Here is a 26,810-nt window from a genome sequence, read left to right as displayed (position 1 = left end):
AGAGCCGAAGCCAGCCGGACGACGCAAACAGGTCTGCATTAGCAGAGCCCGTCATGGCCCCAAACATACCAGAAAGTATATGACCCGTTTAACCAAGGACAAGCTTGAAGATGTCGTTGAAAACGAACCACTGGCCAGTGGGGTCCTGGCACAGGTGGAAAGCCTGCGAGTAGGGAAGAGGGCGCTGCTCATCATCGACCTGATACATATTCATGTTAGCGGAGACAGGGGGGCCGAATGGACCCAACAATGAGGCCTCGCTGATTTTGTACACACCACAAGCTGGCCGGTCACCAGGATGATAATGCCACCAGCGGCAGTCGGCTGCGCATCGGGCGCGCCGTACTGATGCTTGACCTTCCGGAACGGGAGGTTCTGCAAACTAGCTCAGCAACAGCTCAGTTTCCCCATGGGTGGTTAGGCCCGCGGCTGATTTGTCTTACCACAAGCTTCTCGCCGACATTGACAGCGCCAAGCTGTTGAGTGCCCTCAAATGTGAGCATCGAATTTTCCCTCTGTTTCCCAGTTGATGTTCGAATCAGCCTTCCGCCCACGCGCCTCATATTTCCCACAGGCCATTGCTAAAATGGGTGTCCATACGTAGAGGTGCACCAGCTTCGACCGGTCGGTGTCGAAAGTCGTGTAGTAGTGTTCCACGAACTGCGCTGCGAGCCGGGCGGAAAGAAAACGAAGCCAGTGTTAAGGTCTCTGTTCCCTTTATTCACGAAGACAAGCAAGGCACTTCGCCGTGCCGTGCAGAGGTGTTCACTCACTCGCGATGCCCTGGAAGTCGAATGCTGCCGGCCATGTCAGCGAAACTATAGTTTTTGCAACCCGGACGTGCGCAAGGCACATGCGCGGAGCGCAGGCATGCCGTGACTGATCGGATTGCGGAGTAAACAGGCAACCCCTCATTCCGGTCGCCGGGGTTTGCGCAGACAAAACTCCTCGCAGACTGGTACTTACTAGCCATCGTGACTGACTATCGGAGTAAAGACCTTGGGAAGAAAATCAAACAAGTCACTAAAAAAGCTGGATAGGGCCGCCTGATGGTCGAGTTGGTGTTAATTTCCGGTGGATGTAGTATGGAAGTTTGCGATAGCTACCCAACTTCCAAGCGAGCGGAGCGGGGCCCATAATAAACGCATGGTGGGGTTGGTTGCAGCCTCAGGGCCTCAGGCACTCTGCCCCGGCGAGCCTTCCGGGTCGTCAGGCTGAGTGGGTCAGGTCCTCAAGCAGTTCACACCGAACATAAACTATATGTACCTATTCAGTTTCAGTTTCATTCAAAAGACAGCAGCGGTATATACTACGTTAAAGGAGTGACTCTGTTGTTGAAATAACGACACCACTGTTCACAGTAGTCGTACCCCGTTCTGCCACTATCCGTATTGTCAGCCTCACAGAGCTTGTACTCTTTCCCTGGCCGGTGTCTCGACTTGCTCTGGACGAAACATTTCTAAGGGCACAGGCTGCAGCTTAGATCATCCGAGCCAGCCCTAGAACGTCAAGCCTCTCGGTATTCAGCTCAGGAGATGTCCGTGAGTTCAAGAGAGTGACATACCCGACTCATCAGGCCCACAAAAGATGTTGCTTGGGCAACGAAAGCAACGTCCAATGGCCATCGTCCGATAATCAAGGGGTCATGGATTGCTGAGTCAGCCAGGCCCGAGGTGAACCCAAAAACGCAAATCTCAATCCACAACATTTCACCTCCTCTCCTTCATCTCTACAAGATTTGGGACAGGTCCTGCTCCCAACACACAACAGCACTCCTTGTGCTCGTGCAGCGACGTCCATTGACTTACTCAGCAGGTAAGAACGCTTCATTTAATCGTTTCTTCACTCTCTCGCTCAATGATGACACACTCTTCTTAAGAACGGCCAACTGAATTTTCCATGTTGATCCCTCGAATTATCAAGCTCAACAGTCTGACTCTTTCCCCTCTTCTCCTGCGCGCTTCATACCCAGAACCGTTGGCATGGCATTTGGTGCTAACCACCAAATAGGTCCATTTCTTGCTCTGCGCAAACCGGAGTAATTCGTTGGGTGCGTTGGCGGCAGTTGCTGTGGGCGACTTCCGCTGGACTGCACCTGGGCTGTTGCTCGGCCTAAGTTCCTTGTCATCCTGAATCGTATTAGGCCAGTCAATGATTTATGAATCAGATGAAGATCATTCCCTAGTTCATTTGTGACCGCGATGTTAAACTCCCTTTGATCCTTTATTGGCTCTCCGTGCTTGGAATCCGGTCAACTTACCTTTAGCAGACAATTAGCACAGGGGCTTCGAGCTGTAGTTTTTAGATACACTACCCGACAACGACGTGATCAATGACTCATTGCCTCGCCCGCACGCCGTGTTATTGCCCGTCGACCATCAAGTACTCCCGGAATTGGGCCATCACTCGTTTACCGCACACAAGATCACCACCACAGATCAGGACACCGGACACCACAGACACAGAGCAGTTTCAGAGCCTATATGGCAGGTGCCTAGGGCAAATAATCAGAGTTGTTCTCCCCTCTCAGGGCCGTCGTAATATAAACCATGCGCCGCCTCTCCACGCCAGCAATACCAACGCCCCAAGAAGCGGAAACGGTTATGTTACCTGTCTGTGGAAGGAAAATAAAAATAACCTCTTTTCATCTTCGCCAACCCAACCCCAGAGTTAGCTCTGGCATGTCTCCCTTGCTTTGTGGGATCTCTGGCGGGTTCGAGGGCCCGCCAACAGCAACAACAAACATCGGGCAAGGTAGTTTTTAGTCAACCCACCCCCACCGAAAACCCAACACACACATGTACACACACTCCCCGTAATCTTCCAGAGTCAAGCTTCTCCATCCACCCCGTCAAATCCACCTTTATAACTCTTCTTCCTCCTCCATCTTCATCCCCTGCGGCGCCGCCCCAACAAGCCCGTCTTGATCCTGGCCTGTCTGAGCAGCCTGAGCCTTGGCGAGTATATCGCCGAGCGCGGGGGGGAAGGAGCTGCCACCGACAGCAGGGGAGGAGGTGCCTGCGATATCGCTTCCGCCTCCACCGACACTCGCATCAGCACCCAGGCTAGGGCGTGCCTTTTTGAGGGGGCTTCCTACGAGGTTGGCGGTGGTGTCGTCTGCCAGGTTCTTGCCAAAGATGCCGGCCGCGCCACCCAGCGGGGCGAAACCGCTGCCGGCTACAGAGGTTTCGGGCGGTGTAGAGACACCGGCGCTTGGGGACTTTCGCGGGCTGGAGGCGCTATCGGGTTCGGCAGAGTGGGCTCGCTTGAGCTATGAAGGGACAGATGTTAGTTTCCGCAGGAGCATGAGATCATGGCAGCAGTAGGGGGGGTTATGGGGCGTACCCGAATGCGATTCACGCCGTCAGCGAGCTCGCCAGAGAACTTTGCGTCGTCGGGCCCGAGTTTGGACTTGTCATCCTTACTGTCCACGTCCTCAATTTTGCTCAAGATCTCGCGGCTGTCTTCGTCGTCCTCCTCTTCGCTATCAGCGTCCATGGCGCTGTTCCCCGCGGCGCCGTTGCTCTTGCGTGTCCGCCTCCTCCCCGTCGGCTGGCTCTCCCTGTCCCGGAACGTCGAGAATCCCACTGTGCCGCTCGTCTTGAGAGGGCCGAGATTTGAAAAATCGATTTGTCCTGACCGCCGCTTGAGAACGGGGGATGTTGTCTGCGACTTCGGGGGCGGCATAACGCCCATCTTTTGGAGTTGGCCTGCAGCGGATTCAGCAAGGAGCTCCGAGATTGAATTGGTTGGGTACGGAAACCCAGGCTGCTACTTACGCTCGCCGCGGTAAAAGAAGGTAAACACAGCATACGGCTTGTCCGGCCCGTCGATGCCCGTCACTGTTTGAGTGCTGATCGTCTTCGGATCTAGCGTCTTCGGTTTCGCAAAGCTCGTGGTATGCTCCACGTCGGCGTCGATCCCGCTGTTACCCCCCTTGCCCTCGTCTTCGGAAGAATCGTCGTGAGCGTCGAACTGGGGCGAGTACTCGCCCTTTTTGATCTCGCCCGAGGCAATCACGCGGAACATGGCGACCTTGATCTGGCCCGTCGCCTCGGGCGGTTCGTCGTCGTCCGAGGAAGAAATAGAGTCCTCGTCAAAGACGGCCTCAACGGGCGAGCTCTCGTCCGCGTTGTACCTCAGAGTGCTCCGCGGCTTGCTCGAGCCTTCAATGTCCATGCTGGCGCCGTCCTCCGAATGCGACTTTTGCCTTCTCCGACGCTTCTCAAACTTTTGCCTTCGGCGCTCCAGTTTCTCTGCGGCGTCGTGACCCTTTAGGTCGAGACCATTCAGCCACCGCTCGAGGCCGACCTCGCGAAAGAGGAACTCGCGCTCGGCAAGGCCGCCGCCCTCGGAGTCGGGCACCTGCACCCATCGACTATTGACCCATGTCTCCTCACCAGGACGCAACAGCGTGGCCACCTCTTCCTTGGCTCTTCCGTCAAAGTATATATAGGCGGCGATGGTCTCGTTCTCGCTGTTGGTCATGGGGATGTATGGCGTGACGACGCCATGATACTTGCCGCGCTCGCCCGTGCTCGACGGCAGGGGCCCAACCAATTGAGGCTTCGGGAAGGGGTTCGTCGGGCTCGGCTTGGGAGCCGAGTAGGGTATCGCGAGGCCGGGAGTAAGCAGGGTAATCGAAATGGCGAACTTGGCGGGCTCCGGCTTGTTGGACTCGCCGCTCAGCGATGGCTGCGGGACTGGAATGTACGTGTTGATGCGAGAGACGCGGGATTGTTTCTGCACGCCGTATTCGGGCAGCGGCGCTCCATTGGCATGGATGCTCACCGCGATGCCCTTGAAGCAGGGCATGGCGGCGGTGAACTTCGATGTGGTCCACACCCCGCTAATGGCAGCTGGACGATGTGATATCTACCACCCCGCGCTTTGTTGAGTGGCGGGGAAGAAGGATTTGTAAATTGCAGGTAATAAGCTTTTCAAGTCGTAATGCTCTTCGAGGTGAGGTCAAATCGCACGAATGTGACGGGTAGATATAGTGCTAGTTCTTTAGGTAGCGAAGCAACTCGGAGGGAGGGGACGGCGAAGAATGGAACGGCGGCGCCGATAGGAAGACTCAGGTTGCCTAGGTCACGTCTCTTGCCAGCCGGTGACTGACAGACAGACGGCGTTGTACTCGATGAAATTGAAGAGAGTGACTCGGTGACCGTCTGGCAGCAAAATTGACAGGTGGATGGAGTTCCGAGAGAATGGGGTCGGCGGGGTGAAGCAGGGGCTGAATGGGTTATCGGAGCTTCTGCGTTGGCAGCTCGAGATTTAGAGGGGTTGGGCCGAACAAACGCCAGCCAGGCCACGGCAGACCACCAGCGCCGTCTTCAAACAAAGTGTATTGTCGTTGCTTAGCTAGGTCGTCTATTCGTTTGCGCGATTAACCAGCCTCTTGCCCAGCCGGTCGTCTGTCTGTAGGGATCCAGAGCTGAGTTCTGAACGGCACGGAAGTCGGAGAGTCGGTGATGATTGCACGGCAGCAGCATGCCGGCGGAGGTTGTTGCATGGTGCACGGGCCAATCACACATCAGCCACAGTCGGCTGCCAGCTGCCAGCTGCCAAGTTCGACCCGCTTTTGGCCGTGAGTGCCAAGCTTCAACGGGCGAGCGATTGAGTTGATATTGTGGTGCCGGATACAATAATACCAAGCGCATAGAAGTTAAGGTCTTAAGGCGGCCGCATGGCATTTCTATTATGCAGCGTCGAACAGATAATCAAGGTGTCATTACGACAGCGAATTAACCTGCTACTACTGGCCTTAGTCTCCTAACCAGCGTACCATGACCTAATGTTGAATAAACAACCGAACTCTAATAAACTTACTTCCCTTTCACATAGGCGACTCCTGGCCCGACACATTCCTCCTCCTCACCCCCTCCCGACTGGTCTCGCCAATAAAACTCGTCTCAACACCCAGGTCCTTCGACTCGGACTCTTTCTCCTTGCCATTGCCTTTTCCCTTCCGTCTCGCACTCTCACCCTCGTCGTCCGCCTCGGTACTCGACCCACCCCCAAACGCGGGCACTTTTGGCATCTCCTCTCCTTCTTTCTCCTTCTTGATCGTCCCCTTTCCTCTCCCATCTCTCCTAGAGACAATAGGAGAGGCGGAAGAGTCCCCTCCCCGCTCCTTATCCTCCTCCTCATTAAGCCACTTCCTCCAATCCGTCGCTTCCCCCGCCTCAGCCTCAAGCTCCGGCTCCGTACCACCACCACGAGCACCTACCAAGTACCGCAACCCCTTCCCTAACATCAGTCCCGTAACCAAAGCCGCGACACCCACCACAACCATTTCCCCGACCCAGAAGCCGGCTGAGCCAAGGACAAACGCAGTCACCCGCCACCGATACATGAACCCGCGCAGGCCCTTCAGCCTCGCAACCAGCGTCACGCGCGCCTCGTACACTTGGATCGCCTGGCCGGCTTGCACCTCAAGCAGCAGGCTCTGCGGCAGCAGCGAAGACGCCCGGCTACTGCTACGGGGGGCCGTTGCGGCGGCGCGAAACGAAAGGTCCTCTGCCATCGGCACTGTGAGGTGCACCGTCGACCCCCTCGAGTGTGTAACAAGCATGTGGTAGGGGAGGAAGAGGATTTGCTTGGCGAGCGAGGCGATGGGGTCGACGTAGGGGATCAGGGCGGGGCGAGTCGATGTGTGCAGGATAGTATGGGACGCAAGGTAGGAGGGAAGGTTGAGCCGGGTTGGTCTGAGCAGGGCGTCTAGGGAGTTTTCCCATGAGGGGGAGGAGGAGGCGTCAGAGTCTGTTGGTGTGAGTGAGGGTGGGAGGTAGGGGAGGGTGTCGTGGCTTTCCTGGTGGGTAGTGGTAATCGATGGAGAGAGAAGGTGCAGAGCAATCATGAAGTTGGCGCGTTCGAGGTTTATTGGAGAGCGGGGGAGGGTGAGGGAGACGGTAACATCGTAAGGCTGGCGGCTGGCGAGGCCTTGGAGGGAGGCAATGCCGAAGGGGTTGGGCCCGACGCTGTGTAGCCATCTCAATATCCACAGTGCAGTGTGGTGAAATCTCAAGAGAGGCGGACATACCCATACTGCAGATGTACCGGAACAGTCGTCTCCAGATCCGGGAGGAACTTGTAATAGAAATGAAGATAGCTGAGTGCTGCTGGGATGTAGAGGAGAATTCCTGCGATGGCGAGGAGGCTGGCGCCTATCACCGTCTTCTGCACCCAGGCAGGGGAGATGGGCCCATGGGCGAAGGCCTGGTTATCACGGGCAGCACGCTGCCTTCTGTCTAGCGTTTCTTGAAAGAGCGCATCAAGGTTCCGCTTGGCCTCATCCAGGGATGGTTCCTACCAAGGGTTAATTGATGGAGAGAAAAGGAACGGAATGATGACGAGGCTTCGGTCATCTTACCATTGCTGCTGTCAACGGAATTGCATTTCATCGGATGCGGTTATTCTTGGTTCCGGCGTTCACGTTCCGGTAGTCGCCAAATGACACTGACCTTGAAGGTGTGTGTGAGCTCGAATGAGCTCGGAGGTTAGGTGAGGAGCTTTCAGCTCAGTCGGCCTTGATGTCATGTCTTGGCATTTCACATGCCAACGACTGTCTCATTGCAACTGCCTCCAGTGACACTTTTCTCCCCATCCGTCTGTTTAACGGCAATAAAAAGGAACGTTTATCTATTGGTGGAAGCAAGGAATTCTGAACATTTTGGTCAACATGCAGGGAATGGCGAAATCTGCCCTACCATCACGGTATCATATACGTTCCAGGAAGCGAGCCAACAATTTCAGGATTCAAGCAAGTGACAAAACACACCAGCTAACACGCTATACAACCCCAAGCCCAACTCATAACAAGCTTTCAAGTCATATCCACAAACAGGACAGCTCAACAGAAAATCAATGCAACTCCTCGATCAACAACCCCAACTCCCCGCTAAATGCTTTCGGCACACTTCTCTCTCACTCTTGCCCATATCATGGCTCATGCCGCCCCCTCAAGCCATCAAACACTGCAAACGTGAAGGGCAGACGACTAGCAAGGCTGCAAATAGTTGCTCGGGACCAGCCCAACTTGCCCGTTGCCGCCCTGCACCGTCGCCTCCCACCAGCCATCGTCCTGATGCCGGAGAATAGCAAGCACATCGCCCTTGGCAAACCCCAGTTCCTCAGGGATGGCGGCCTGGTACATGTACAACGCTCGTGCTATACCACCACTCTCCGGTTAGCAAACTCCTTCTTTCCCTTAACAAGTACAGTTAAAGTTAGGGGAACTCACCGAAATGCAAAATGGGCCTCCCATCCCTCGTATATCTCCCCGGATCCGCCGCAACACTCTTACTCCTCACCCTCGACCCGCCAGTCACCGGCTGCACCGGCCCGGCGCCCTCATACAGGCTCATGCCCCTCATACTCATGCTCGTCGCCGTATTTGACCGGTTATGCCTGCCACGCATCGACCCGGCACCATCCTGTCCGACAGGCGCAAGCTGAACCGCCATGTTATCACCACCAATACCCATGCCCATCCCCCTGCCATTCGACATGCTACTCGATGGACGCTGCTCCTGCATGGATTCGCGCGGGGTATACGGCGCGGGTGAAGCACCAGAAGCGCGGGGGCTGTAGGGTGCCGGTGAGGCTGCGCGCGCCATGTCATTGGGCGAGGCGGTGCCGCCGCCGCGGCCGTAGTACGAATCGGACCCGCGCTGCTGCTTGGGCGTCATGCTCAGCTGCGAGACCGAGCCGCGGTGACTACCGGCGTAACCCGAAGGCGCCGGCGAGACAGAGCGGTGCTGGTGGTGGGCTGTATTGTTGTTGTTGGAGGAAAAGGAGGAGGCAGAGGAGGAGAAAGGATGCGGGCTTGCGTTCGCGCGGGAGTCGGGCCGGGGGGAGACGCTGCGCTGCGGGGCTGGCGAGACGGCGCGCGGGATGTCGCTGCTGCTGCCTCTGCTGGTACCGGGGCGGCTGCTGCCGTATCCGCCGCCGGACCCGGGCCGGTTGGTGGAGCTGCTAAACAGGCTGCGGGTTTGCTGCTGGAATTTCTGGGAGGACTCCTTCATCGCTTTGGCGGTGACTGCCGGAGGGGGGACGCCCAGGCGCTGGACTTGGATCTGCTGGTCGTAGGACGGCGGTGGGGTGCCTCGCACGGCGGCTGCGACAACGCTGTTGTTTGCTGACCCTGGCATAGAACGCGATGGACTGGCGCCAGGGGCGGGAGTTGCAATGCCATGATAATGATCCGCGGACATTCTCATGGCTGAGTTCTTGCCGATAGTGACCCCCTTCAGCTCGGCCAGTGCCAAGGCGATTGGGTCATCATCAGGCGTGGTCGGCGCAGCTACTTGCTTCTGTCGGTCGGGAGTCTCCACCGGGAAGACATTTTGGCCGACGTTGAGTGCGAGGCTCGCGTTGGCTGCGATTGGATCCGGGCTGACGCTCCGCTCGGAAGCAATGATCTGGTGATTGTCTCTGGGCGCCGCAGCAAGCTGAGGCCGGCTGGTGCCAGTAGAGGGATTCCAAGTGTTCCTGCTCGTTGGCGCCACCTCCTTCGTGCTCTTCCGACGGAATGGGCTATGGTTTTGGAAAAAGCCGCTCTTCTTCTTAAGAACCTTCTTGTCGGGAGACGTGGCAGGAGTCGGCTGCTCTTGTTTGACAGGCGACACGGGCGCCGGGGGCTCCTGGCTGGAGAAGGAGGTCTCGCTGTGCGAATCTCTGCTAGAGGGCCGCGCAGAAGATGTTGATGGCGTAGTACTCAGGTCTGAACCGGTGGGCCTGCAGAGCATCGTCATGCCGTCCATCGGATAGGGATCGTGAGGAACAGGGGCGAACTCGCTGGGGTCGTACTCCAAGTTGTTTGCGCGGGGGTGTTGGTAGCCCCTGGGCGGCTCCCTCTTAGCGTTTTGGTTCTCCTGGTGAGGAATAACCGGGAACTTCTGCGGCGTCACGGTGGCCTCCCGGCTTTGCGGTGTTGCGGAATCACCGTGGCCGAGATCTCTGGCCAATGCCGAGTTAGGATCGTGATGTGACTCAAACGTTGATGGCTGTGGTGAGGATGAGCGGAACGCCGGGTTGATACTCCTTGGAAACTGGGCGACCGAGTAGTTTTCGTCTTCGGATACTTCTGACTGCGAGTCGACATCTCCACGGCAGAAGTTGATGTATTTGGGAGGGTCAGGGATCTCTTGGCCAGTGCCCCTCTCCTTGATGAAGGTTGTAATGTCTTTCTCAACTTCCATCTTCTCCAGAGACAGGCGGATCTTTTCGCATGACGAGTCGTCGCTCACGCAGACAGTCGAGGCGATGTTGGCGAAGGTCCATAGACTGCTCTTGGTGAAGTCGAGGCGCTCCTCTTCGAGGTCCTGGAACTTGTCGGCGGCCGCCTTCCATTCCCTATTCCAGCGGGCGGTCGTCTCCTCCAGGGCCTTGACGGCAGCCTCATACTCGGCGTTGGATGTTGCCAGGCTGATCTGCGTTTTCTCGAGCTTGGCCTTGTTTTTTCTCTCTTCCTGGCCCATAACCATGTGGCCCTGGGCGAGATATCCCTTGATCTTGAGACATTCTTGCTCATAGCGATCGCGTGTCTGCGCTCGTCAGCGATCCTTTCCGCGCAACGGCCCCCGACTGACAACTGACCTTATTAACCAGCTGAGTCTGTTGCACCTTTGTCTTGAGCAGCTTCTCCACCGTATTCTGTACAATCTTGCGCCGCTCCTTCATCGCCCCGGCAAACGCGGCTAGTGGTTCCTCCAGCTCGCTCTTCATCTGCGCCGCCACGTGCTGGTGCTGTTTAGCCATGGACTCGACCTCGCCGCGGACGGTATCGAGTGACGTTTTCAGGGTGCCCATCTCTTGCGACCCCAGCGACTTGCGAGACAATGACAGAAGTTTTCGGGCATATTCGTCTTCGATGGATGCGCGGGCTGTCCAGGGGCTGCTGTTAGTGCTACTGCCTGAGGGGGAATCGGCTATGAGTTCAAGATGCTATTGCTCACCGCTGTAGAAAGCTTTAAGCTCGTCGCATGTCTGCTTCGCATTGTGCATGCGCTCGAGGAGCGGCTGGACGCCGGCATCGTCCTTGCCCCAGAAGTTGTTGGCAACTGCATCCTTGTGTTAGGCAATCCCTATTTGCGCATCCCGCAGGTGTCGTCGAACGATCTTATGCTTCCGTACGTACAGGAAAGGGCAACTGCCGGTGCGTCGGTGGTAGCGGTCGGCATTGCGCCTTACGGAGCAAGAGCGGAGCAGAGCCGGGGTGGCTTGGACTGTAGTGTCCCACGCTGCAAGACAAGAGTGCTTGATTGAACTCGAAATTGGTCAACTCCCGAAGTCAGAAACTGGAACTTGACGTTTCTCGAGAAACCGCGATCACCAGCGACGCAAAGGACTGCGCTATGACGAAGGCAGAGTTTTTTCTTGGTTGCAATGTGGGAATGTCAGACGTGGCACACCTGTTGCACATGCAGTGGAAAGTAGGTTGTTGACATTCCCAGGGCTGAGGTCAGGTCCTTGGGTTGCCATAGCAACACCACGATCACAACTGCCTTGCCGCCCAGTTGCAGACATGCAAGCCAATTGGCGCTGATCCACCCCACACCGATGCGAACCTCCGAGTTCTTGCAGGTTCCCAGTCACTTCATTGATCATTGATCACAGGTGATTGGGACTCTGGAATCGTCTGGATGGCCGGATATCTTCATTCAAATGGAAGAAGCAACCAGCTGGCTGGCTTATCATGGCTACACAGTTCTTCCATTGAGGTGCGACAACAAGCCAACCAGCCAATAATCCGCCAACCATACGACCACTTCAATGATACTTGCTCATTTCCCCGGCGGCCTCCTCAACTTCAATATATCACTCAACTTCACCTTCCCCTTGGCACCCCAGCCAGCCTGCCCACTCTCCACGTCGGGTCTCACCGCAAGGTACCATCCCCATGCCCGTCTGTCCAGTTCAACCGCGTCGAGGTGGTCAGCCCAACTGTCAAACACGATCCTCAGCGCCCCAAGCAACAACCCCAAATTCTCTTCCTTTTCTGCCTCCATCGCCTTCTGCGTCTTCCCCTTCCTCGGACTCTTCTCCGAGGCCGTAGCAGTAGTGGTCCCCTGCCCCTCCACACTCCCAAAACTCCTCAACAAATACCCTCTCGCCCCCTCCGGCCGATGAATCTGCATCCCCATCACTTCGGTCCCAAGCTGCACCCTACTCCCACTGCCATACCCCCCCGAGGTAACCGTAGCCGTTTTTTTAGCCCTCATGGTCTCCAAGTCCAGGCCCCACAGCGCCTCCCCCCCGAGCGAGACCTGCGCCCCCGTCTTGCGCAGCCGCTCGCTCAGGACCGACGCGACGCACCGGCGCATCAGCCGCCACCGGTCCGGGCCCAGCAGCGTCCCGCCGAACCAACGGGTCAGCACGACGAGCGTGTCGACGGTGCTCGACTCGCGCATAATGCGGAGGATGAGGTCGCCGGCGCCCGTCTCGCCGTCGTCAAAGGAGTCTTCCCGGACAAAGCTGGTGGAGGCTGCGTCGTGTGGGTAGCGTAGGCGGTAGGCCCAGGCATTATGGGTGGCGGTTTTGAGGCTCGGGACGGAGTCGAGGAGGGATTGGAGGAGTATTTTGCGTTGTGATGGGTTGCTGACGTGTGTGGCGCGGGCGATGAAGGTTGAGTCTTTCAGGGTGATGGGTTCGCTGACTGCCCAGGTGGCCCAGGCGGATTCGAGGGTCGGTTCGAGAGTGGCGGTCGCGGACGAGGTCTGCGTTTCGGTTTCTGCTTGGGTTTTGGGGACAGAACTCCCTTCCTCTGCCGATCCAGCTGTCTGTTCACCGACTTCCTCCTCCCCCTTCCATTCGTACCCTCCCCGCTTGAGCACGGCAATGTCTCTTCCCATCACCTTCACCCGCGGCTGTCCCTCGCCCCATCCTTCCTCGTCCGCACTTGGTCCCTTGTCCAGGCCGAGACTGACGGCTTTCGACCTCGAGTTGGCGCTGACAACTGCTTGACCCAAACTCAGCCGGCTCGATAGCGGCTGCTCAGGCATGGTATACCGCAAGAGCTCCACAGCAAAGGCAAGGACCAGCGGCGCCCTGTTTGTCTCTATTACCGTCCGAGACATGCGCTCCTCGTCCATGCACAGCGGCAGCTCGAGCGACTTCTCCAGCTCCTGTGGCGTCATCTCCATAGGGCCTGTCAAGAACAGGTCGGTCTTGGTTCGCTTGGCCTGGGAGGCGGCTATATCCGGAGGCTGGCGCTTGTTGGGGCCGGATAGGCCGCGCTTGATGGCAGCCTTGCAGGCATTCTGCAGTGCCCTGGCTCCCTTGTCGTCCTTGAGTGCCGTCTGCACCGAGGCTAGGGGAGCCTCTGCTATTTGTGTGATGCTGCGGCGCGCATGAGCCGAGTTCTGGCATGCCCTGCTTCCACCATGTCCGGCCTAGCCTCGCAGACTCAAGGCCGGACTGAAGTTGAGCGCGAAGGCTTACCTTCTCAAGTCGGCAGCCTGGAGGGCCTTGATCTGCGTCATGGCCTGCATCATGGGAATTTTGCGCCCGACTGTGAGCAGCCGAAGGAGATCTTGCAAATCTTGCTGTGTTGCCATCTTTACTGTTCAACTCTTAGGAAAGGCTCGCTATCGCAGTCAATACACACTCGTGTCATGAAATCGTTGAGAGTCATTCGGCCGAACGATGAGTGAAGAGGGAAGCTTGAAGCCTAAAACGATGGCGGCAGGCAATTGTGGACCTGTAGTTGATTATGTAATATCAATTGAGAAACTGGATTGGGTTTAAAGTCCCCCAGGATTCAATGAACTCCAGCATGCAGCTCAGAAGTTGTCGGGCTGATAATCGTCGCAGTCCGAATTCAGTTCTGCAGAGTGACCAGCGATGAAGAGGTGAGGGTTATCTTTTTGTGAATTGGACAACAACCACTATGGCGTCTTGTCATCGCATACCGCAGAGGATGCTGAAGAAGACGCAGCTCCCTGCTCCTGCTCTTCCATCCTGCACCTGCGCTCGCAACAGCCCATCCTCGCGCACCTTCACCCTCTCAACCAGACTCGATGTTCGACCTCCTCCAATAGTCAAGTTACGAGCACAACGCACGCCACAGACTCCTCCATTACCGTCCTCTTCGTCCTCCTCATCCTCCTCAAAAGCCCAGCCCCTCGACGTCCTCGTCAACCAAAGGAAATGGCCACTCTTCGGCGCCGGCATATTCGCACTCTGCGCAGGCCTCTATCTCTCGTCTGTGCTCACCTCCTCCCTCAAAGACACCTCCGCGGCCCCATCATGCACCTGCACCTCTCCCTCCCCTGCCGCCCAACCACCACCCACCGGCCTCCCTTCCACCCTCGACCTCACCAACCCCACCACAGCCGCCACGACAGCCCAAGCCTTCGACAAGTCCCTCGCCGTGCCAGAATGGCTGATGGGCATCACCAGCCTGCGACAATCTCTCGCCTCGCGCGCGCGCGGCCACGTGCTAGAGGTCGCCGTCGGCACGGGCCGCAACCTGGCCTACTACGACTGGAGCGAGGTCGTCTCGCTGTCCCAGGACGAGGCCGAGGCGAGGGCGCAGCGGGAGCGGGAGCGGGTTCGGAAACTGCTCGATCAGCATCGGCTTGGTGGGCCGACGGTCAGGGAGCAGTTGGACCGGAGCGGCAGTCTGGAGGGGGAGGTGCTCAGTTTCACTGGGGTGGACGTCAGCGGGGAGATGATGGGTGTCGCGCGGGATAGGATACGGGAGACAGTGCCTGGGCTGCGCAGGATCATGAGGAAGAGGCGTTTGGAGCCGATGCCTAGGTTGGGGGTGGATCAGGTTGGAGAGGGGGGGATGCCGGTGGTGGAGGCGCTGGATGGAAGGGTGAGGTTGGTGATTGGGGATGCCGTTCGCGGGTTACCGCCGCCGCCGCCCTTGCCGGCGGCTGGTTCCTCAGACCCGCCGGCCAAGTACGACACCATTATCCAGACCTTTGGGCTGTGCAGCGTCGCCGACCCTGGGACGCTGCTCGCCAATATGGCCGCCAAGCTGCAGCCTGACACGGGGCGCATCATCCTGCTTGAACACGGCCGCGGGCATTACAGCTGGCTGAACCGGAGGCTGGACAAGTCTGCGCCGAAACACTTTCAGAAGTACGGGTGCTGGTGGAACAGGGATATTGAGCAGATTGTACATGAAGCCACGGAGAAGGTTCCAGGCCTCGAGGTAGTAGAGGTGGAACGACCCTTGTGGTTCCAATTCGGGACCACGCTGCTGATCGAGTTGAGGGTCAAGACTCAGCAGAACAGAGAACAGGGTTGAACGGAGGTCTAATCCAAGGCCAGCTCGTGCCAGGGGGTCATGTATTGGAGTGTATAGTACCATTAGGCCTTGACATGGGAACTGCAAGCAAAGTAATACGCCGAGATGTAGGCGCCGCGAAACCGTCTTTGTGTGACGGTGGCCTCCAAGCCTAGAGGCGGACACAGATTTGGTTGTAAATATCGAGGTGGTGTTGTGGTTTGGTTAAGAAAACTAGCTGCAAGGAATTCGACTCGCAGGAGGAACTTCAGTTTCTTGAAAAAACATTTCCTCGCTCTTTATCGGGTGTAAACTAGATGGTTTTGCAACAGAATCATTCCTGAACCTGCAGTTTCACGATTCTTCATTCCTCTCTCCTCTCATTCTTCGCGGCAGGTTGGGTTGAAGCAAAGACAAGTGAGCCCCGGAAGAAAGCAAGTTTGCGATAGCATGCTCTCGGATTCTTCATTCCTCTCTCCTCTCATTCCTTAGAGAAAATCTCGATTATTTTTGATGCTGCGTCTAACTACCTTATTTTCCCTTGTTCTGTCTTACACTTACCTGAAAGACAGATTATGCAATACATCGCAATCTTCAAACCGAGTCTTCCTCGACCAAATTTCTCGCAGAGCTGTACTTCCAGCCGGGACTCAGAGATTCATCAACTCGGCGGAATTGAATCATCTCCAGCTTCTGCGGCATTCTTGCTTTCCTCCCATTCATTCCTTTTTCTATATGAACCCTCCACATCCATTCTTCCACTTCCCCATCTTCACTCCTTCATCTCCTCCCACACACTTCCGCTTATCACCATCAAGCTTCTCTCAACCTCGCACCGCAAGGGTGTGTCTCGGGCACCCCTTCATTCCCCCAAACGCTCAAGTTAAACACCACCATTAACTCAACCGAGTGCGATAGACAGTTTCAGTTGACGCGCGCGTGTGTCAATCATGCCTCCAGCACTTTCGTTCGCTTCAATTGCGCCAAGGTCGCTCGCGCAGCGTAAAGTTCCTCTTCCTCGCTGTGAAGACCCCGTCCCAGACGAGTCTTCCTTTTCGGCTTCGGCCATCAACCCGGACTCGCGAAGTATATCGAATCCGCCAGCCTAGTACGTACCGCCAGTGCAAATCAAATACGCGCGTGTCAATCTTGACCAGCACTTGTTTTACTTGCAGCTGCTCAAGCGACACACTACACAATGAACCACAATCTGCACGTTAGCACGGCGATGAGATCGTCAGAGACAGAGATGGCGCCACCCGCGTCGTACGTATGCCGACCGACTGAGAAGCATCACCGCAGACAAACGCGTACTTCTCGAGCCAGGACTCTGCGACTTCCTCTGGAAGGAGGAGGCCTTGAGGTTTATCCCCCGGCATTACTCAGAATGGGCCCAACTCAAACTCGGGAAGGCCATCGGCAATATCGATATGAGGAATTCCTGCTCCCTTCAACCAACCTATCGCCTCCGGGTTCTGCTGAGGCTCAACAACCACGCAGCACCGGCAGCAACTAACCTCATGTCCGTCCTGGTGCTGATGTGCACTTACTTTTGGCACGACCCGGCCGTTCAGCGTAATCTGCTGGGTACCAGGTATGAGTGGATGCTGCGGGATGACATCGAGTTCGGCGGTACGTTATCACGTTGTTCCAGCTAGTTCACGAAACTGGGTTGAAGTGTAGAACTTAGGTATTATACCTCACCTTCCTTTACTCCACCTATATAATATTCTTTTTTTCTTTATTTTTTGTTTCTTTTCTTCCTTTTCTCTCTTTTCTCTCGTTCCTTTTTCTCCTTTTCTTTTTTCTTTTCTTCCCTTCCTTCCCTCTTCTTCTTTATATTTCCTCTTCTCCTACTTTTATCTTTATATTTTTTTTTCTTTCTCTTCTTTTCTCTTTTCCTTGTTTTCTTACCTTCCTTGATTTCCTTAATCCCATCCATGTCCAGTGTCCCGCCATGTGCCACATGTGCGAACAAATCAGGGCTGGATTGGAGCAACATTGCTTGCAGAATCGAGGCGCTTCGAAGCTAAGGCAAGACTCAATTTGAACAAGGGGGGTATCTATTCCAGCCGATCATCGCAAACAAGACGCACATCAAACCGCTCTTCTCCCTTCCAGACCCTGCTGGCAACGTTGCAACCAGCCACAGCGGCTCTCAAATCCACCACCATGCCCGGGGGGCCGCTGCCAAAGACGCGCGTTGAGCCGTGTGCCACACTGCTGACGAAGTCGTTCACAACCGCCGTTACATCCGGCCTGTGGTCGTTGCCACTCCCAACCGAGGCCTCCTGAACGGAGTCGCTTTCGTCTTCCGACTCGGTCTTGCCCTTCTCGCCCGTAACCTTGACCCGCTCCGAGGCTACGGCTACCGTCTCGGCAGTAACAAAGGTCCGGACTCGCAGTCCGTGGGGAGCACCAAGTCTGCGCAGTTGTTCCATCTCGGGCTCGACCCATTGCAGGTCTTGCTTCCGCTTGACCGCCCATACCAGCTCGATCTTCCGTCCCGGGGCCGGCTTCTCTCTGGCTAAACGCAGCAAGATTGGGAGAACGAAGGTGATCCCGCTACCACCCGCAACACACAGGACATTCTTGTCCTGCGTCAGGCCTTCGACCACGTTCTCCCCGTAAGGGCCCTGGATCACTAGGGGTGTTGTAGGGGCTGTTGACTCGGCGAGCTTCTTTGCCAGCAGACTGGCAACCTTCTTCGACTCGCCGCCCTTGGCCCTGAACACGTAAGAATGACGGACCCTCCCTGTCCCGTCGGCAATCGGCAGCGAGAGTGGCGTAAACGGATGGCTCTGCCAGATACTCGACTCCGGAAAGCACAAAAAGAAGTGCTGCCCAATCTTCCATGGCTTCTGCACATGCGCAAAATCCAACCTCACTACATCCCCGAACTCCGCGTCCTTCCAGATCTTGGCGTCCGCTTGAAGGGCCCTGAATCCCCAACCCCCGGTCTCCATAGAGTATCCCGAGTGTAGCATTCCCATCCTCACCAGCCTCATAAACCGGTCTAAACCCCAGAGCAGAATCCCCGGAACGAGGAAACACTGCAGTTGCCCCCAATGTCCGATGAGCGCGCCAATGTAGACCATTGCAAGCACGTAATGCGCTTTCCGAAAGAATTCATAGCCCGTCAAGCGGGTCACCACTCCCCAGGTCAGCACCCACAACAACAGCAACAGCCCCAGCGCCACGAAGCCCCAGATGGCATACAACTGCCCAACCCACGCATTCCACACCGCCGGCTGTGGCTGATAGAGCCAAGCCTCAACAAGTGTCCAGCCCAATGTATGCAGCAGCGACTGGATAAGGATGATGTAGCCCGTCCAGCGGTGCAAGAACATGAAGCTGGTGTATGGGATGCCGGTCAACAAGCTGAGTATGTTCTCCCTCGACGCGAGGAGGACGCTTAGCGGGGTGAGCGCGTAGGCAAGGACGCCGATGCGGTCGGCCCATGGCCCTAACGTGGTGCGTGTGTTGTACGTGTTCGGCTGGTTCTTGACAGGGGTGACCCATTTTGCATAGGTCATGCCGAGGAAGGACCACAAGGTAAGGTAGGCGATGAGAAAGCAGAGGATGACGAGTTGCAGGCGGGTGGCAGTGCCGAAGAGAGGGCGTAGGGGGGTTGTCGGGAGGAGGTAGGATCGGAGGGCAATGCGGAGGGTTGTCCAGGCACGAGTGAGTGTTGATTTAGGGGGTGGGCGAAGTTGAGATTCGAGAGAGGGTGAGGGTTGATTTTGGTGTTGTTGCGAGAGCTGGGCGATCAGGTCGTCAACGGGCTCGCGAGCCGGGAAGATTCGACGACCGAGGGCCCAGACCAGAAGGACGCCGCCGATGGTCAGCCAGAATATGCCCGAATAGATCATGCCCTGGTCGTGGGCCGAGTAGACGACGTCGAGGTACTCGCATGATCCTCTGTCGTTGGTGCCTTTTTTTTATTAGCCTACGTAGTAGTTCAGGGTCTTAAAATAGTAAGTTTACATGGTATCACACGGTCCGCGTAGCCCCTAAAACAATGTCAGCTGTGAATATCCAATCCCAGAAATGTCTGGAGGGGTGTCGGGAGCAAGTGCGCTGTCTCGGGAGCAGGATGGCTCCTGAGACAGCCAGAAAGGGGTACAAACAGTCCACAAACAAAGATGATTGTTGCTTACCAATGGGGCTCCAAAAAAGCTGCTGTAGACCAGTCCTGTATGTGGCGTGGTGCAAGAGTCATGGCTTGCGTTGTTGACCGTGGTCGTCGAACGGTGGTGGTGTGGAAGCTAGCCGGCTTCTAAGAGGGCAACTGCTTCACCTGAACAGCGGCTTGGGACCGACAGAGACCAGCTGTACTGTACGGTACAATAGTCTGGCAGCGGGAATGGCGCTGGTCGTGAAGAAGTTCGTCGATCTCATGTCTCAAAGTCATGTGGCGAGGAGAGATCTCTTATGGCCATCACCCGCTCCCTCGGGACTCTTGTCTGGGGAGTGCTGTGGATACGCTTCGGAAGTGTTTGGTCGTGGTGGAGATGCCCTGAACAGATTTGCAGCGGAAGGAGCTGGTGGACGTCAATTGCCAAGGGCAAGAGCGCAGTCCTCTTCAAATTCGAATGGCTCAACTTTGCCAAAATCCATGGTCATTCGTCCTTGTTGCCCCCACGAGTACCGTGATGGATATTGGGCATCTTCCCAAGATGCTCGGGTTTGAGCAAGTTTGAGCCTGTGTGGCGGGCGGCACCGGTCTTGGCGAAGTCGCAAAGTGCTCGTGGGGACTTGCAACCCCCGGAATCCGGCGTCGAGAATCAGAATCATCAGATAGGGCACTGAAGCCAACAAAGTCGTGAAACAATGTAAAAGGCGCGTGCCACGCCGGTACCACCACAACTCGAAATAGGGTCTCGACTCTCGAGTGTTTGCGGTCACCATCATCCGATCACAGCCAAGACATTGTCGTCTTAAAGGGATAATATCCCCACAACCCCATAAGATCCCGCCTCGGAGTTTGGGGCTTCTTTGAGGGTCTGGAAGCGTGGGTGCAACACCTAACACTGCCTATCCATTCTCGAAGTCTTCCTTCCAGCATCGGGACCACTCAACTGCCGGCATCTCGACAATACCGTCCCGCTTGCGTGTGCAATCCGATCTCGCGGAACCACGCACCCCGCAAACGGCACGACCCTCTTCGCTCCGAGAATACCACCACCCCTTCCATCGGTCGCCGCAGCACACCGGCAAAATGGACCACCACAGCTCCGCCAACACCACCGCGGCAGCATGCAAGATCTCTGTACGTTCCACCCCTTTCTCTCAGGCCGACCACAACATCACCCTGTAATACAGAAGTTACTGACAAGTAACGACAGATGCTCTGGAACTGGTACACAATCGATGCCTGCTTCCTGTCGCCGTCCTGGCACATCACCAGCCACGGCGCTTTCGCCGCGACCTGCATCGGGGTGATCCTGATGGTCGTTTTCCTGGAAGCCCTTCGACGCGCCGGCAAGGAGTACGACGAGCACATCCAGCGCGACTTTGCCGCGCGCGTCGCCCTGCTCGCTAATGGCGCGGCCGGGCCCGCGTCGGCGACCGCTGGCGGCGCTGCTGCTGCCTGCCCCGCGTCCGTTGGAGGCGGGCGGGCGGAGGAGGGGGCGCCGCTGCTGCCGCAGACTGTCACGTTCCGGGCGTCGCCGCTGCAGCAGTTTGTCAGGGCGTTGATCCATGCCGCGACGTTTGGCCTGGCGTACATGGTCATGCTGTAAGCCAACAATCTCTTTCGTGTGTGGACTGTTTCTGCCCCTTTATGGCTGTCTCACGAGCCATCCTGCGCCTGAGACTGGGCATTGTTGCCGAATATCCCCGGATATCTCCGGTATAAGAGGTCCACAACTAACTTTGTTCTAGTCTAGCGATGTACTATAATGGCTACATCATTATCTGCATCTTGATTGGGGCGCTGCTGGGCAAGTTCTTGTGTGATTGGATGACGCGGACTGTGGTTATTGGGGCTCTGGGAGACAGCGTGGTGAAGAGTGGGAATGGCACTGCTGCTGCGGGGATTGAGGAGCCTACTGTCTGCTGCGGGTGAGCAAGGGGTTTGTGGGCGATGCTTTAATACCTGTTGATACCCTGATATTCCAGAGGTGGTATTATCAAGAAAGCCGACGCCTTGTTACCTGCCAAACTCGGCTACCGCCGCTGCCTTCGCAATGTCGTCAGCGAGCGAGACGCTGTTCGTGTAGGACTTCCTCGCCCCGACAACGTCTTTATGGTCGCGGTTCCACTCCAAAACCTCCATGGTCATACCTTCCAGCGTCGTGAGCACGCCCGTGTACCCGAGCCCGCCGTCGCTGACAGGCCGGCTTGCCACGTCGTTCGACGCCACAAGGTGGGCGCAGATGCTGAAGATGCCGGGCTTGAGATGCTTCACCTCGCCCGCTAGTTCTGGCAGGACCTTCCGCAGGCACGGGAACCTGGCAAGGGCGAGGGAGTACCACTCGATGGGGTACGAGAGCAGCATCACAACGACGGGCTGCAAGGCGAAGATGCGGAAGGGCGTGACCGCCAGGGTCTGGACGAGAAAATACAGGTCACGATAGCTGATGGGAGGGTTTGGGTCTGTGATAACGAAGGGACGCCCGGCTTGAAGGGAGACAGCGGATTCGGGGGATGCAAGGATGGCCTCAAGATTGAGGTGCGCGATGGCCACATTGATGCCATGGACAACTGTCCAACAAAAGTCAGTCATTTCTTGCCTATTAGGCGTGGCTCGGGAGCATTTCGGGAGCAAAAGTGCTGCTCTGGGGACAAGGCGACTCTTGTGACTCCCGAGACACCTTCGAAAGGGGCAAAAAGAGCGCGAATTTTGACGTACAGCTCTGAACGACGTGGGATGTCCATCTGGGAGACGTCAGTAACTTCACTCCCGAACGAGAAGAGGGCACGCAGCCTACGTCGGAAGAACAGCCTTGGCCAGCGCGCCGCCGAGAGTGTTGTCAGTGGGATTTCCATATACCCCATTTGCAGGTCTGATCGACCCGGTCCGCAGGTCCTCCGAGTTCGCAGCACAGACGATCCTCTCCGCCGCAGCCTTGGACGCAGGATAGTTTGCATAAAACTCGTCATGCCCACGGAGCGGCTCGAAGAAGTCCTTCTCGTCCAACACCTGCCAGCACCGCCGCGGCAGTTGCCCACGCCTCATCCGCCAGGGCGGAACCCACAGCTCGACCGGCCGGATGCTGATGCTCCCCGACGTGGTGGACACCAGGACATCGGCGCCCGCCCGCTGCGCGGCGTCCACAACATTCTGCGTGCCCCGGACATTGACGGCGTCGCAAAAGCCCGACGCGAGCCTGGACCGGTCCGAAGGCACGATGACGGCGGCCGTGTGGAAGACGGTCAGGGGTCGCCGGGCGACGGACGGCGGCCAGGGCTTCGCGAATGCCCTGTGCGTGGCATCGGCCGAGGAAATGTCGGCCGCGACGAAGTCGACTCGAGCTGCCGCTCCATCCAGCATGTCGGCCCGGTTGGGCGGCCGGAAGTCGACGATGCGAATACTGTCTGGCGGCTGGCCTCTTTCCAGAAGCTGCAGGACGATGTAGCCTCCTACGAGACCTGGGACATGGCGTCAGAGGGGAGAGCAGGGATGGAGTGAAGTGTGGGGGCCCCGGTTGGGAGCCGTGAATCCCATAATGTCGGTGTGTTTGCGGGGGGCACTGCCAGAGGAGCGCGGTTGCTGTTCGAGGTGAACTCACCGGACCCGCCAGTGACAATGTAGCGGCGTTCTAGCTTCTTGGGAATGAGTGCGGCATAGCTGCGCGTAGTAATGGGATGGGCCTCCAGCCTCCTGTACGTCTCAACCAGGAGCGCCTTGGTCCATCTTGTCGGTGATAATTTTTTGACCTCGTCCGGGGTGCCCGATAGCAACTCGTTGAGACGCACAAGGTAGGCAACCAAAGACAGCACCAGAACGATCACGCCTGATGTAATGGGCTTGTCAGTGAGACTGAGATAGTCCAGCATGTTGGTATTGGCTTGCGTCACCACCAGCGCCGCTCCTGATAGTCCGTGATGGTCATGTCAAAACTTGAACAGATACGGATGTACATCCGTACACGGTTCGGCGTTCGATAGGGCATTTCTGCTTGGAACGGGCGAGCGGAGCTGATGTCTGTGCGCTCAATTCCGACTGCTCCGACTGCTCGGACGTCCCGGGCCTTCCGGGCCTTCAGTGCCGCTGACCCCGGTTAGAGGAGGTACTTTATCGGTGAGCTTAACAGTTCTTCCCTGCATCTCATTCCTCCACACAAGCAAGCGACGATGAGAATGAGAGAAAAGGTGATTTGACATCCCAGCTGTGTCATATCCGTGACTACACAATTCCATCATGAATTTGTGAGAATCAGGCAGCTCGTTATCGGTGGAATTCACTTAAGTAAGGCCCAGAGCGGAGCTCGAATGCAATAGTATGATACAGTATCAACGGGACTCTTTATCGTTTGATACCATACCATCAAGATCTCTTGTGAGCGGAGTTGTAACTCCATTACATCGACTCGGTGATCATTCTTATCTGCTTGGTTCCTGCACAAGCCTGTCCCCGAGAAGGCGTTCCCGCAAACCGCTTCTCCACACCACGTGGGAGACGGGAAGGGGAATCCTTCAGGATGTCTAACATATCTCTCACTGTTCCCAACAGGGCAGGCGGACAGGGCCGCTAACAAGCTGCGATCCCTGGAAGCCTGGCGACCAGGGTCAACGTTCGGCCCCCCGCCGATAACAGTGAAGACCTGACTGTCATTGATGGATTGGTGAAGGCGCCTCGATCACAGCCAGTGTCACGGGACCATAGTAGGTCTGGGAAGATAACTGCGTTGCTCTATGAAGAGGAAAGGAAGCTATGGATGGATGAACCTGAAGCTAAGTGCAATGTGCCACGTGACCTAGGGATCGGCGGTCCAGTGCCGTGACAGCCAGTCCAAGTAAGCGGACGCTCATATAAGGCGCTCTGAGCTGCTCAACACCTGCTCGCCATGTGTCCCAAAGCGTTGCGATCACAGCCCCTAGCGGAGCAAATCTCGAACACCCTTCTGCCATCGCCATGGCGTCGTCAGACCACCGGGCAGCAACCCGCTTTCTGCACCTCTCCATCGCCTCGCTCTTCGCCAGTCTTGCAACCGCCTCAGCTGTGCTCACGTCAACCGGCCTGTCCGTGAGGCTGAACAATGTCGACTACTATATCTCGCCCTTCTCCTCGGGCAAGGTCTTCGTCCCGAAATGCTCTCTCAAAAAGGTCCCCGAAGTCGTTGGCTTCAAGCCGGTTACTGTCGTGCAAGGCCCTCTCATTCAGTCAGATCTCTCACAGCTCTTCTCCAATTGGACCCTTGCAGATGATGTCTGGCAGCCAGCATTCTCCGAGGCCATCTTCATGGCCGAATCCCAGTGTAGCTACGGGCGGACCAACTCCACCTCGATCATCTCCTTGAAAAACACGCAGATTCCGTCGGGGCCTTACTTCCTCGAAGTCGCCACCGGATCGCTGTATCCTGTATACCGGTTGTATGAGGATTTCGCAGGAGCCTTCACGGAACCCCTTATCCCGACTCCGGATGGCAGGTTCCAGCCCCTGTCTGCCAAAATCCCCGGCTCTTCGTCCCTCACCGTCGGCGTGCCGTCGAGACTCTACTTCACCAAGACGGCCGAGAAGCCACTGGCCGGTGTCCGCCTTGGTGTCAAGGACATCTACCGTCTTGCGGGCGTCAAGGGCTCCAACGGCAACCGCGCATGGTACAACCTCTATCCCGCCAGCAACGTCACCGGAACTGCCGTGCAAAGGTTGATCGACGCCGGCGCGCAGGTCGTTGGCCTCCAGAAGACGTCACAGTTCGCTAATGGCGAGACTGCCACGGCTGACTGGGTCGACTACCATGCTCCATTCAGTACGTCGAACCCGCGCCCCTTAAACTGCCCCTTTTGAGACGTCTTGGGAGTTGCGGGAGTCGCCTTGTCCCTAAGGCTGAGATCTTGCTCCCGAGATGCTCCCGAGTGACGCTTAAGGGGCAAGAAATGGCTGACATTGTTGGACAGATGCCAGAGGAGACGGCTACCAGGACCCGTCGTCTTCGTCTTCCGGCGCGGGTGCTTCTGTCGCTTCCTACGAGTGGCTCGACATTGCCATCGGAAGTGACACGGGCGGCAGCATCCGTGGGCCCGCGGGTTCCGAGGGGTTGTTCGGTAACCGTCCTTCCCACGGGCTGGTCTCGCTGGACTCAGTCATGCCCTTGGCCCCGACGCTTGACACACCCGGTTTTCTGGTCCGCGACCCTTACATTTGGGACGCCGCCAACGCAGTCCTCTATGGGCAGAACTACACCTCCTTAGCGAGCGAGAAACCCAAATATCCCAAGCGGATTTACACCGTGGGCTTCCCTGCTGCCCCAGACACGCCCGCGGACAAGCTGCTTCTCGACTTCGTCAGCGCCCTCGCCACCTTCGTCGGCGGCAACACGACCGCGCTGGACCTCGAAGCCCGATGGTCCGCCACCAAGCCCGCCTCGGCTGGCAAGGAGACCCTCAGAGAGCTCCTCAATACGACATACGCGACCTTGATTGCCAAAGAGCAGACGCCCCTGGTTCGCGACCCCTTTTACCACGACTACGCCGGTATGCCCCCTCCACTCCCTCTCCCACTTCCTAACATCCCACTAACCCCTCTCCCCAAAAGCCGCCCACTCCGGCCGCCGCCCCTTCATTAACCCCGTCCCCTTACGCCGCTGGGCCTACGGCGACTCGCTACCCTCCTCAGCCCTCGAAGCCGCATACGCCGCCAAATCCCTTTTCCAGTCCTGGTTCAACACCCAGATCCTGCCCCCTTCCCCTTCCCCCGACGACGACGCGGAATGCTCGTCCTCGCTGATCGTCTACGTCGGATCCGACGGCAGCCAGTTCCCACGGAATCTGTACCGCGGCGCGCCGGGCGTGCCGCTGGGCTTCGGCACGTCGAGGATAAGTGTCTTTGCCGGCGTTCCGGACTCGGTGTTTCCCATCGGCGAGGTTGGGGAGGTGAGCGGGATCACGGGCGTCGAGGAGAAGTTGCCGGTTGCCGTCGATGTGATGGCGGCGGCGGGGTGTGATGGCTTGTTGGCCCGGCTGGCGCAGGAGTTGGTGGAGGTCGGTGTGCTGAAGGTGCCCAGGGCTGGTGGGACGTTGGAGGGCGGGGAGGTGCTTATGAGACGGGGTGTGCTTGGTGACATATGGCAGTGAGGGATGCGGTAATCAACGTGACGGTCCTGGGTATGTGATTAATTCGAGTGTATTGCAATAGCGAGCTGAAGAAAGAGTGCCATAAAAGTGCAACATGGAAGAGGTCAGAGGTCCTGTCTCTTTCTGTCCGATGATTGTCTTGCCTAGCCGCATGTGTAATCCTCCCCCCTTTCAAACTTGACGACACGCACGGCCCGGAATCTGCTCCACACGAACGTCGCGGCGGCTTATCGTTCGGTAGCGGATCGCACGTCCAACACCCCAACACACGCGCACGAACCCACCGGCTCTGCCCTTGACCCTGCATCGTCATGAAGCCAAG

At 57.1% G+C, this 26,810-nt stretch overlaps 10 protein-coding genes across 10 annotated transcripts; 3 read left to right on the top strand and 7 right to left on the bottom strand.

Annotated features, from left to right (window-relative positions):
• Window positions 1-88: 88 nt before the first annotated feature.
• Window positions 89-973, bottom strand: N657DRAFT_630904 (nuclear transport factor 2; the record flags this gene model as incomplete). The annotated part of the gene is made up of 6 exons (XM_062791016.1): window positions 89-199; window positions 277-375; window positions 444-515; window positions 601-665; window positions 774-797; window positions 967-973. 6 exons carry the CDS (start codon window positions 971-973, stop codon window positions 89-91), a joined length of 378 nt encoding a protein of 125 aa, XP_062650759.1.
• A 1,890-nt stretch (window positions 974-2,863) lies between these two features.
• Window positions 2,864-4,815, bottom strand: N657DRAFT_677690 (uncharacterized protein; the record flags this gene model as incomplete). The annotated part of the gene is made up of 3 exons (XM_062796007.1): window positions 2,864-3,271; window positions 3,346-3,710; window positions 3,780-4,815. The coding sequence occupies 3 exons, from the start codon at window positions 4,813-4,815 to the stop codon at window positions 2,864-2,866; spliced, it is 1,809 nt and encodes a 602-aa protein (XP_062650758.1).
• Window positions 4,816-5,705: 890 nt separating this feature from the next.
• Window positions 5,706-11,415, bottom strand: N657DRAFT_687355 (uncharacterized protein). Its single transcript, XM_062796886.1, has 7 exons — window positions 11,144-11,415; window positions 10,962-11,066; window positions 10,603-10,889; window positions 8,246-10,550; window positions 8,042-8,172; window positions 7,046-7,311; window positions 5,706-6,983 (listed from the first exon to the last, which is right to left on the bottom strand). Exons 1-7 carry the CDS (start codon window positions 11,184-11,186, stop codon window positions 5,840-5,842), a joined length of 4,281 nt encoding a protein of 1,426 aa, XP_062650757.1. The 5' UTR covers window positions 11,187-11,415; the 3' UTR covers window positions 5,706-5,839.
• Window positions 11,416-11,627: 212 nt separating this feature from the next.
• On the bottom strand, window positions 11,628-13,643 carry N657DRAFT_640868 (uncharacterized protein). The gene is made up of 2 exons (XM_062792052.1): window positions 13,447-13,643; window positions 11,628-13,344 (listed from the first exon to the last, which is right to left on the bottom strand). Exons 1-2 carry the CDS (start codon window positions 13,560-13,562, stop codon window positions 11,790-11,792), a joined length of 1,671 nt encoding a protein of 556 aa, XP_062650756.1. The 5' UTR covers window positions 13,563-13,643; the 3' UTR covers window positions 11,628-11,789.
• Window positions 13,644-13,787: 144 nt separating this feature from the next.
• Window positions 13,788-15,575, top strand: N657DRAFT_640867 (uncharacterized protein). The gene has a single exon (XM_062792051.1). The coding sequence runs from the start codon at window positions 13,895-13,897 to the stop codon at window positions 15,263-15,265; it is 1,371 nt and encodes a 456-aa protein (XP_062650755.1). The 5' UTR covers window positions 13,788-13,894; the 3' UTR covers window positions 15,266-15,575.
• A 1,504-nt stretch (window positions 15,576-17,079) lies between these two features.
• Window positions 17,080-19,923, bottom strand: N657DRAFT_640866 (putative FAD binding protein). Its single transcript, XM_062792050.1, has 3 exons — window positions 19,405-19,923; window positions 19,232-19,257; window positions 17,080-19,178 (listed from the first exon to the last, which is right to left on the bottom strand). Exons 1-3 carry the CDS (start codon window positions 19,464-19,466, stop codon window positions 17,308-17,310), a joined length of 1,959 nt encoding a protein of 652 aa, XP_062650754.1. The 5' UTR covers window positions 19,467-19,923; the 3' UTR covers window positions 17,080-17,307.
• On the bottom strand, window positions 19,531-20,239 carry N657DRAFT_183375 (uncharacterized protein). Its single transcript, XM_062786134.1, has one exon. It carries the CDS (start codon window positions 20,156-20,158, stop codon window positions 19,799-19,801), a length of 360 nt encoding a protein of 119 aa, XP_062650753.1. The 5' UTR covers window positions 20,159-20,239; the 3' UTR covers window positions 19,531-19,798.
• N657DRAFT_640864 (Ctr-domain-containing protein) lies at window positions 20,043-21,644 on the top strand. Its single transcript, XM_062792049.1, has 3 exons — window positions 20,043-20,516; window positions 20,593-20,984; window positions 21,131-21,644. Exons 1-3 carry the CDS (start codon window positions 20,466-20,468, stop codon window positions 21,312-21,314), a joined length of 627 nt encoding a protein of 208 aa, XP_062650752.1. The 5' UTR covers window positions 20,043-20,465; the 3' UTR covers window positions 21,315-21,644.
• Window positions 21,399-23,248, bottom strand: N657DRAFT_564596 (NAD(P)-binding protein; the record flags this gene model as incomplete). The annotated part of the gene is made up of 4 exons (XM_062788292.1): window positions 21,399-21,952; window positions 22,101-22,126; window positions 22,180-22,840; window positions 22,981-23,248. The coding sequence occupies 4 exons, from the start codon at window positions 23,246-23,248 to the stop codon at window positions 21,399-21,401; spliced, it is 1,509 nt and encodes a 502-aa protein (XP_062650751.1).
• A 988-nt stretch (window positions 23,249-24,236) lies between these two features.
• N657DRAFT_588808 (amidase signature enzyme) lies at window positions 24,237-26,585 on the top strand. Its single transcript, XM_062789851.1, has 3 exons — window positions 24,237-25,164; window positions 25,313-25,888; window positions 25,950-26,585. The coding sequence occupies exons 1-3, from the start codon at window positions 24,327-24,329 to the stop codon at window positions 26,486-26,488; spliced, it is 1,953 nt and encodes a 650-aa protein (XP_062650750.1). The 5' UTR covers window positions 24,237-24,326; the 3' UTR covers window positions 26,489-26,585.
• Window positions 26,586-26,810: the final 225 nt, after the last annotated feature.

Source organism: Parathielavia appendiculata, assembly GCF_033297405.1.
Source record: "Parathielavia appendiculata strain CBS 731.68 unplaced genomic scaffold N657scaffold_2, whole genome shotgun sequence".
NCBI lineage: Eukaryota > Fungi > Ascomycota > Sordariomycetes > Sordariales > Chaetomiaceae > Parathielavia > Parathielavia appendiculata.
The sequence above is the reverse complement of the archived record's forward strand: the minus strand, read 5'-3'. Positions and strand labels throughout refer to the sequence as shown.

What these genes read in the sequence shown, in the direction of transcription:
- N657DRAFT_640866 (XM_062792050.1), bottom strand. Translation starts at nt 19,466, where the DNA reads ATGACTCTTGCACCACGCCACATACAGGACTGGTCTACAGCAGCTTTT. An exon ending in GCTTTTTTGGAGCCCCATTG is followed by an intron (nt 19,258 to 19,404) that starts GTAAGCAACAAT and finishes ACATTGTTTTAG; the next exon opens with GGGCTACGCGGACCGTGTGA. An exon ending in CGCGGACCGTGTGATACCAT is followed by an intron (nt 19,179 to 19,231) that starts GTAAACTTACTA and finishes AATAAAAAAAAG; the next exon opens with GCACCAACGACAGAGGATCA.
- N657DRAFT_687355 (XM_062796886.1), bottom strand. Translation starts at nt 11,186, where the DNA reads ATGCCGACCGCTACCACCGACGCACCGGCAGTTGCCCTTTCCT. An exon ending in GAGGCCCATTTTGCATTTCG is followed by an intron (nt 8,173 to 8,245) that starts GTGAGTTCCCCT and finishes GTGGTGGTATAG; the next exon opens with CACGAGCGTTGTACATGTAC. An exon ending in CCGGTACATCTGCAGTATGG is followed by an intron (nt 6,984 to 7,045) that starts GTATGTCCGCCT and finishes ATGGCTACACAG; the next exon opens with CGTCGGGCCCAACCCCTTCG.
- N657DRAFT_640867 (XM_062792051.1), top strand. Translation starts at nt 13,895, where the DNA reads ATGGCGTCTTGTCATCGCATACCGCAGAGGATGCTGAAGAAGACGCAG.
- N657DRAFT_183375 (XM_062786134.1), bottom strand. Translation starts at nt 20,158, where the DNA reads ATGATGGTGACCGCAAACACTCGAGAGTCGAGACCCTATTTCGAGTTG.
- N657DRAFT_588808 (XM_062789851.1), top strand. Translation starts at nt 24,327, where the DNA reads ATGGCGTCGTCAGACCACCGGGCAGCAACCCGCTTTCTGCACCTCTCC. An exon ending in CGACTACCATGCTCCATTCA is followed by an intron (nt 25,165 to 25,312) that starts GTACGTCGAACC and finishes ATTGTTGGACAG; the next exon opens with ATGCCAGAGGAGACGGCTAC. An exon ending in CTTTTACCACGACTACGCCG is followed by an intron (nt 25,889 to 25,949) that starts GTATGCCCCCTC and finishes TCTCCCCAAAAG; the next exon opens with CCGCCCACTCCGGCCGCCGC.
- N657DRAFT_640864 (XM_062792049.1), top strand. Translation starts at nt 20,466, where the DNA reads ATGGACCACCACAGCTCCGCCAACACCACCGCGGCAGCATGCAAGATC. An exon ending in CGGCAGCATGCAAGATCTCT is followed by an intron (nt 20,517 to 20,592) that starts GTACGTTCCACC and finishes AAGTAACGACAG; the next exon opens with ATGCTCTGGAACTGGTACAC. An exon ending in CTGGCGTACATGGTCATGCT is followed by an intron (nt 20,985 to 21,130) that starts GTAAGCCAACAA and finishes ACTTTGTTCTAG; the next exon opens with TCTAGCGATGTACTATAATG.
- N657DRAFT_640868 (XM_062792052.1), bottom strand. Translation starts at nt 13,562, where the DNA reads ATGGCAACACAGCAAGATTTGCAAGATCTCCTTCGGCTGCTCACAGTC. An exon ending in CAGGCTGCCGACTTGAGAAG is followed by an intron (nt 13,345 to 13,446) that starts GTAAGCCTTCGC and finishes TGCGCGCCGCAG; the next exon opens with CATCACACAAATAGCAGAGG.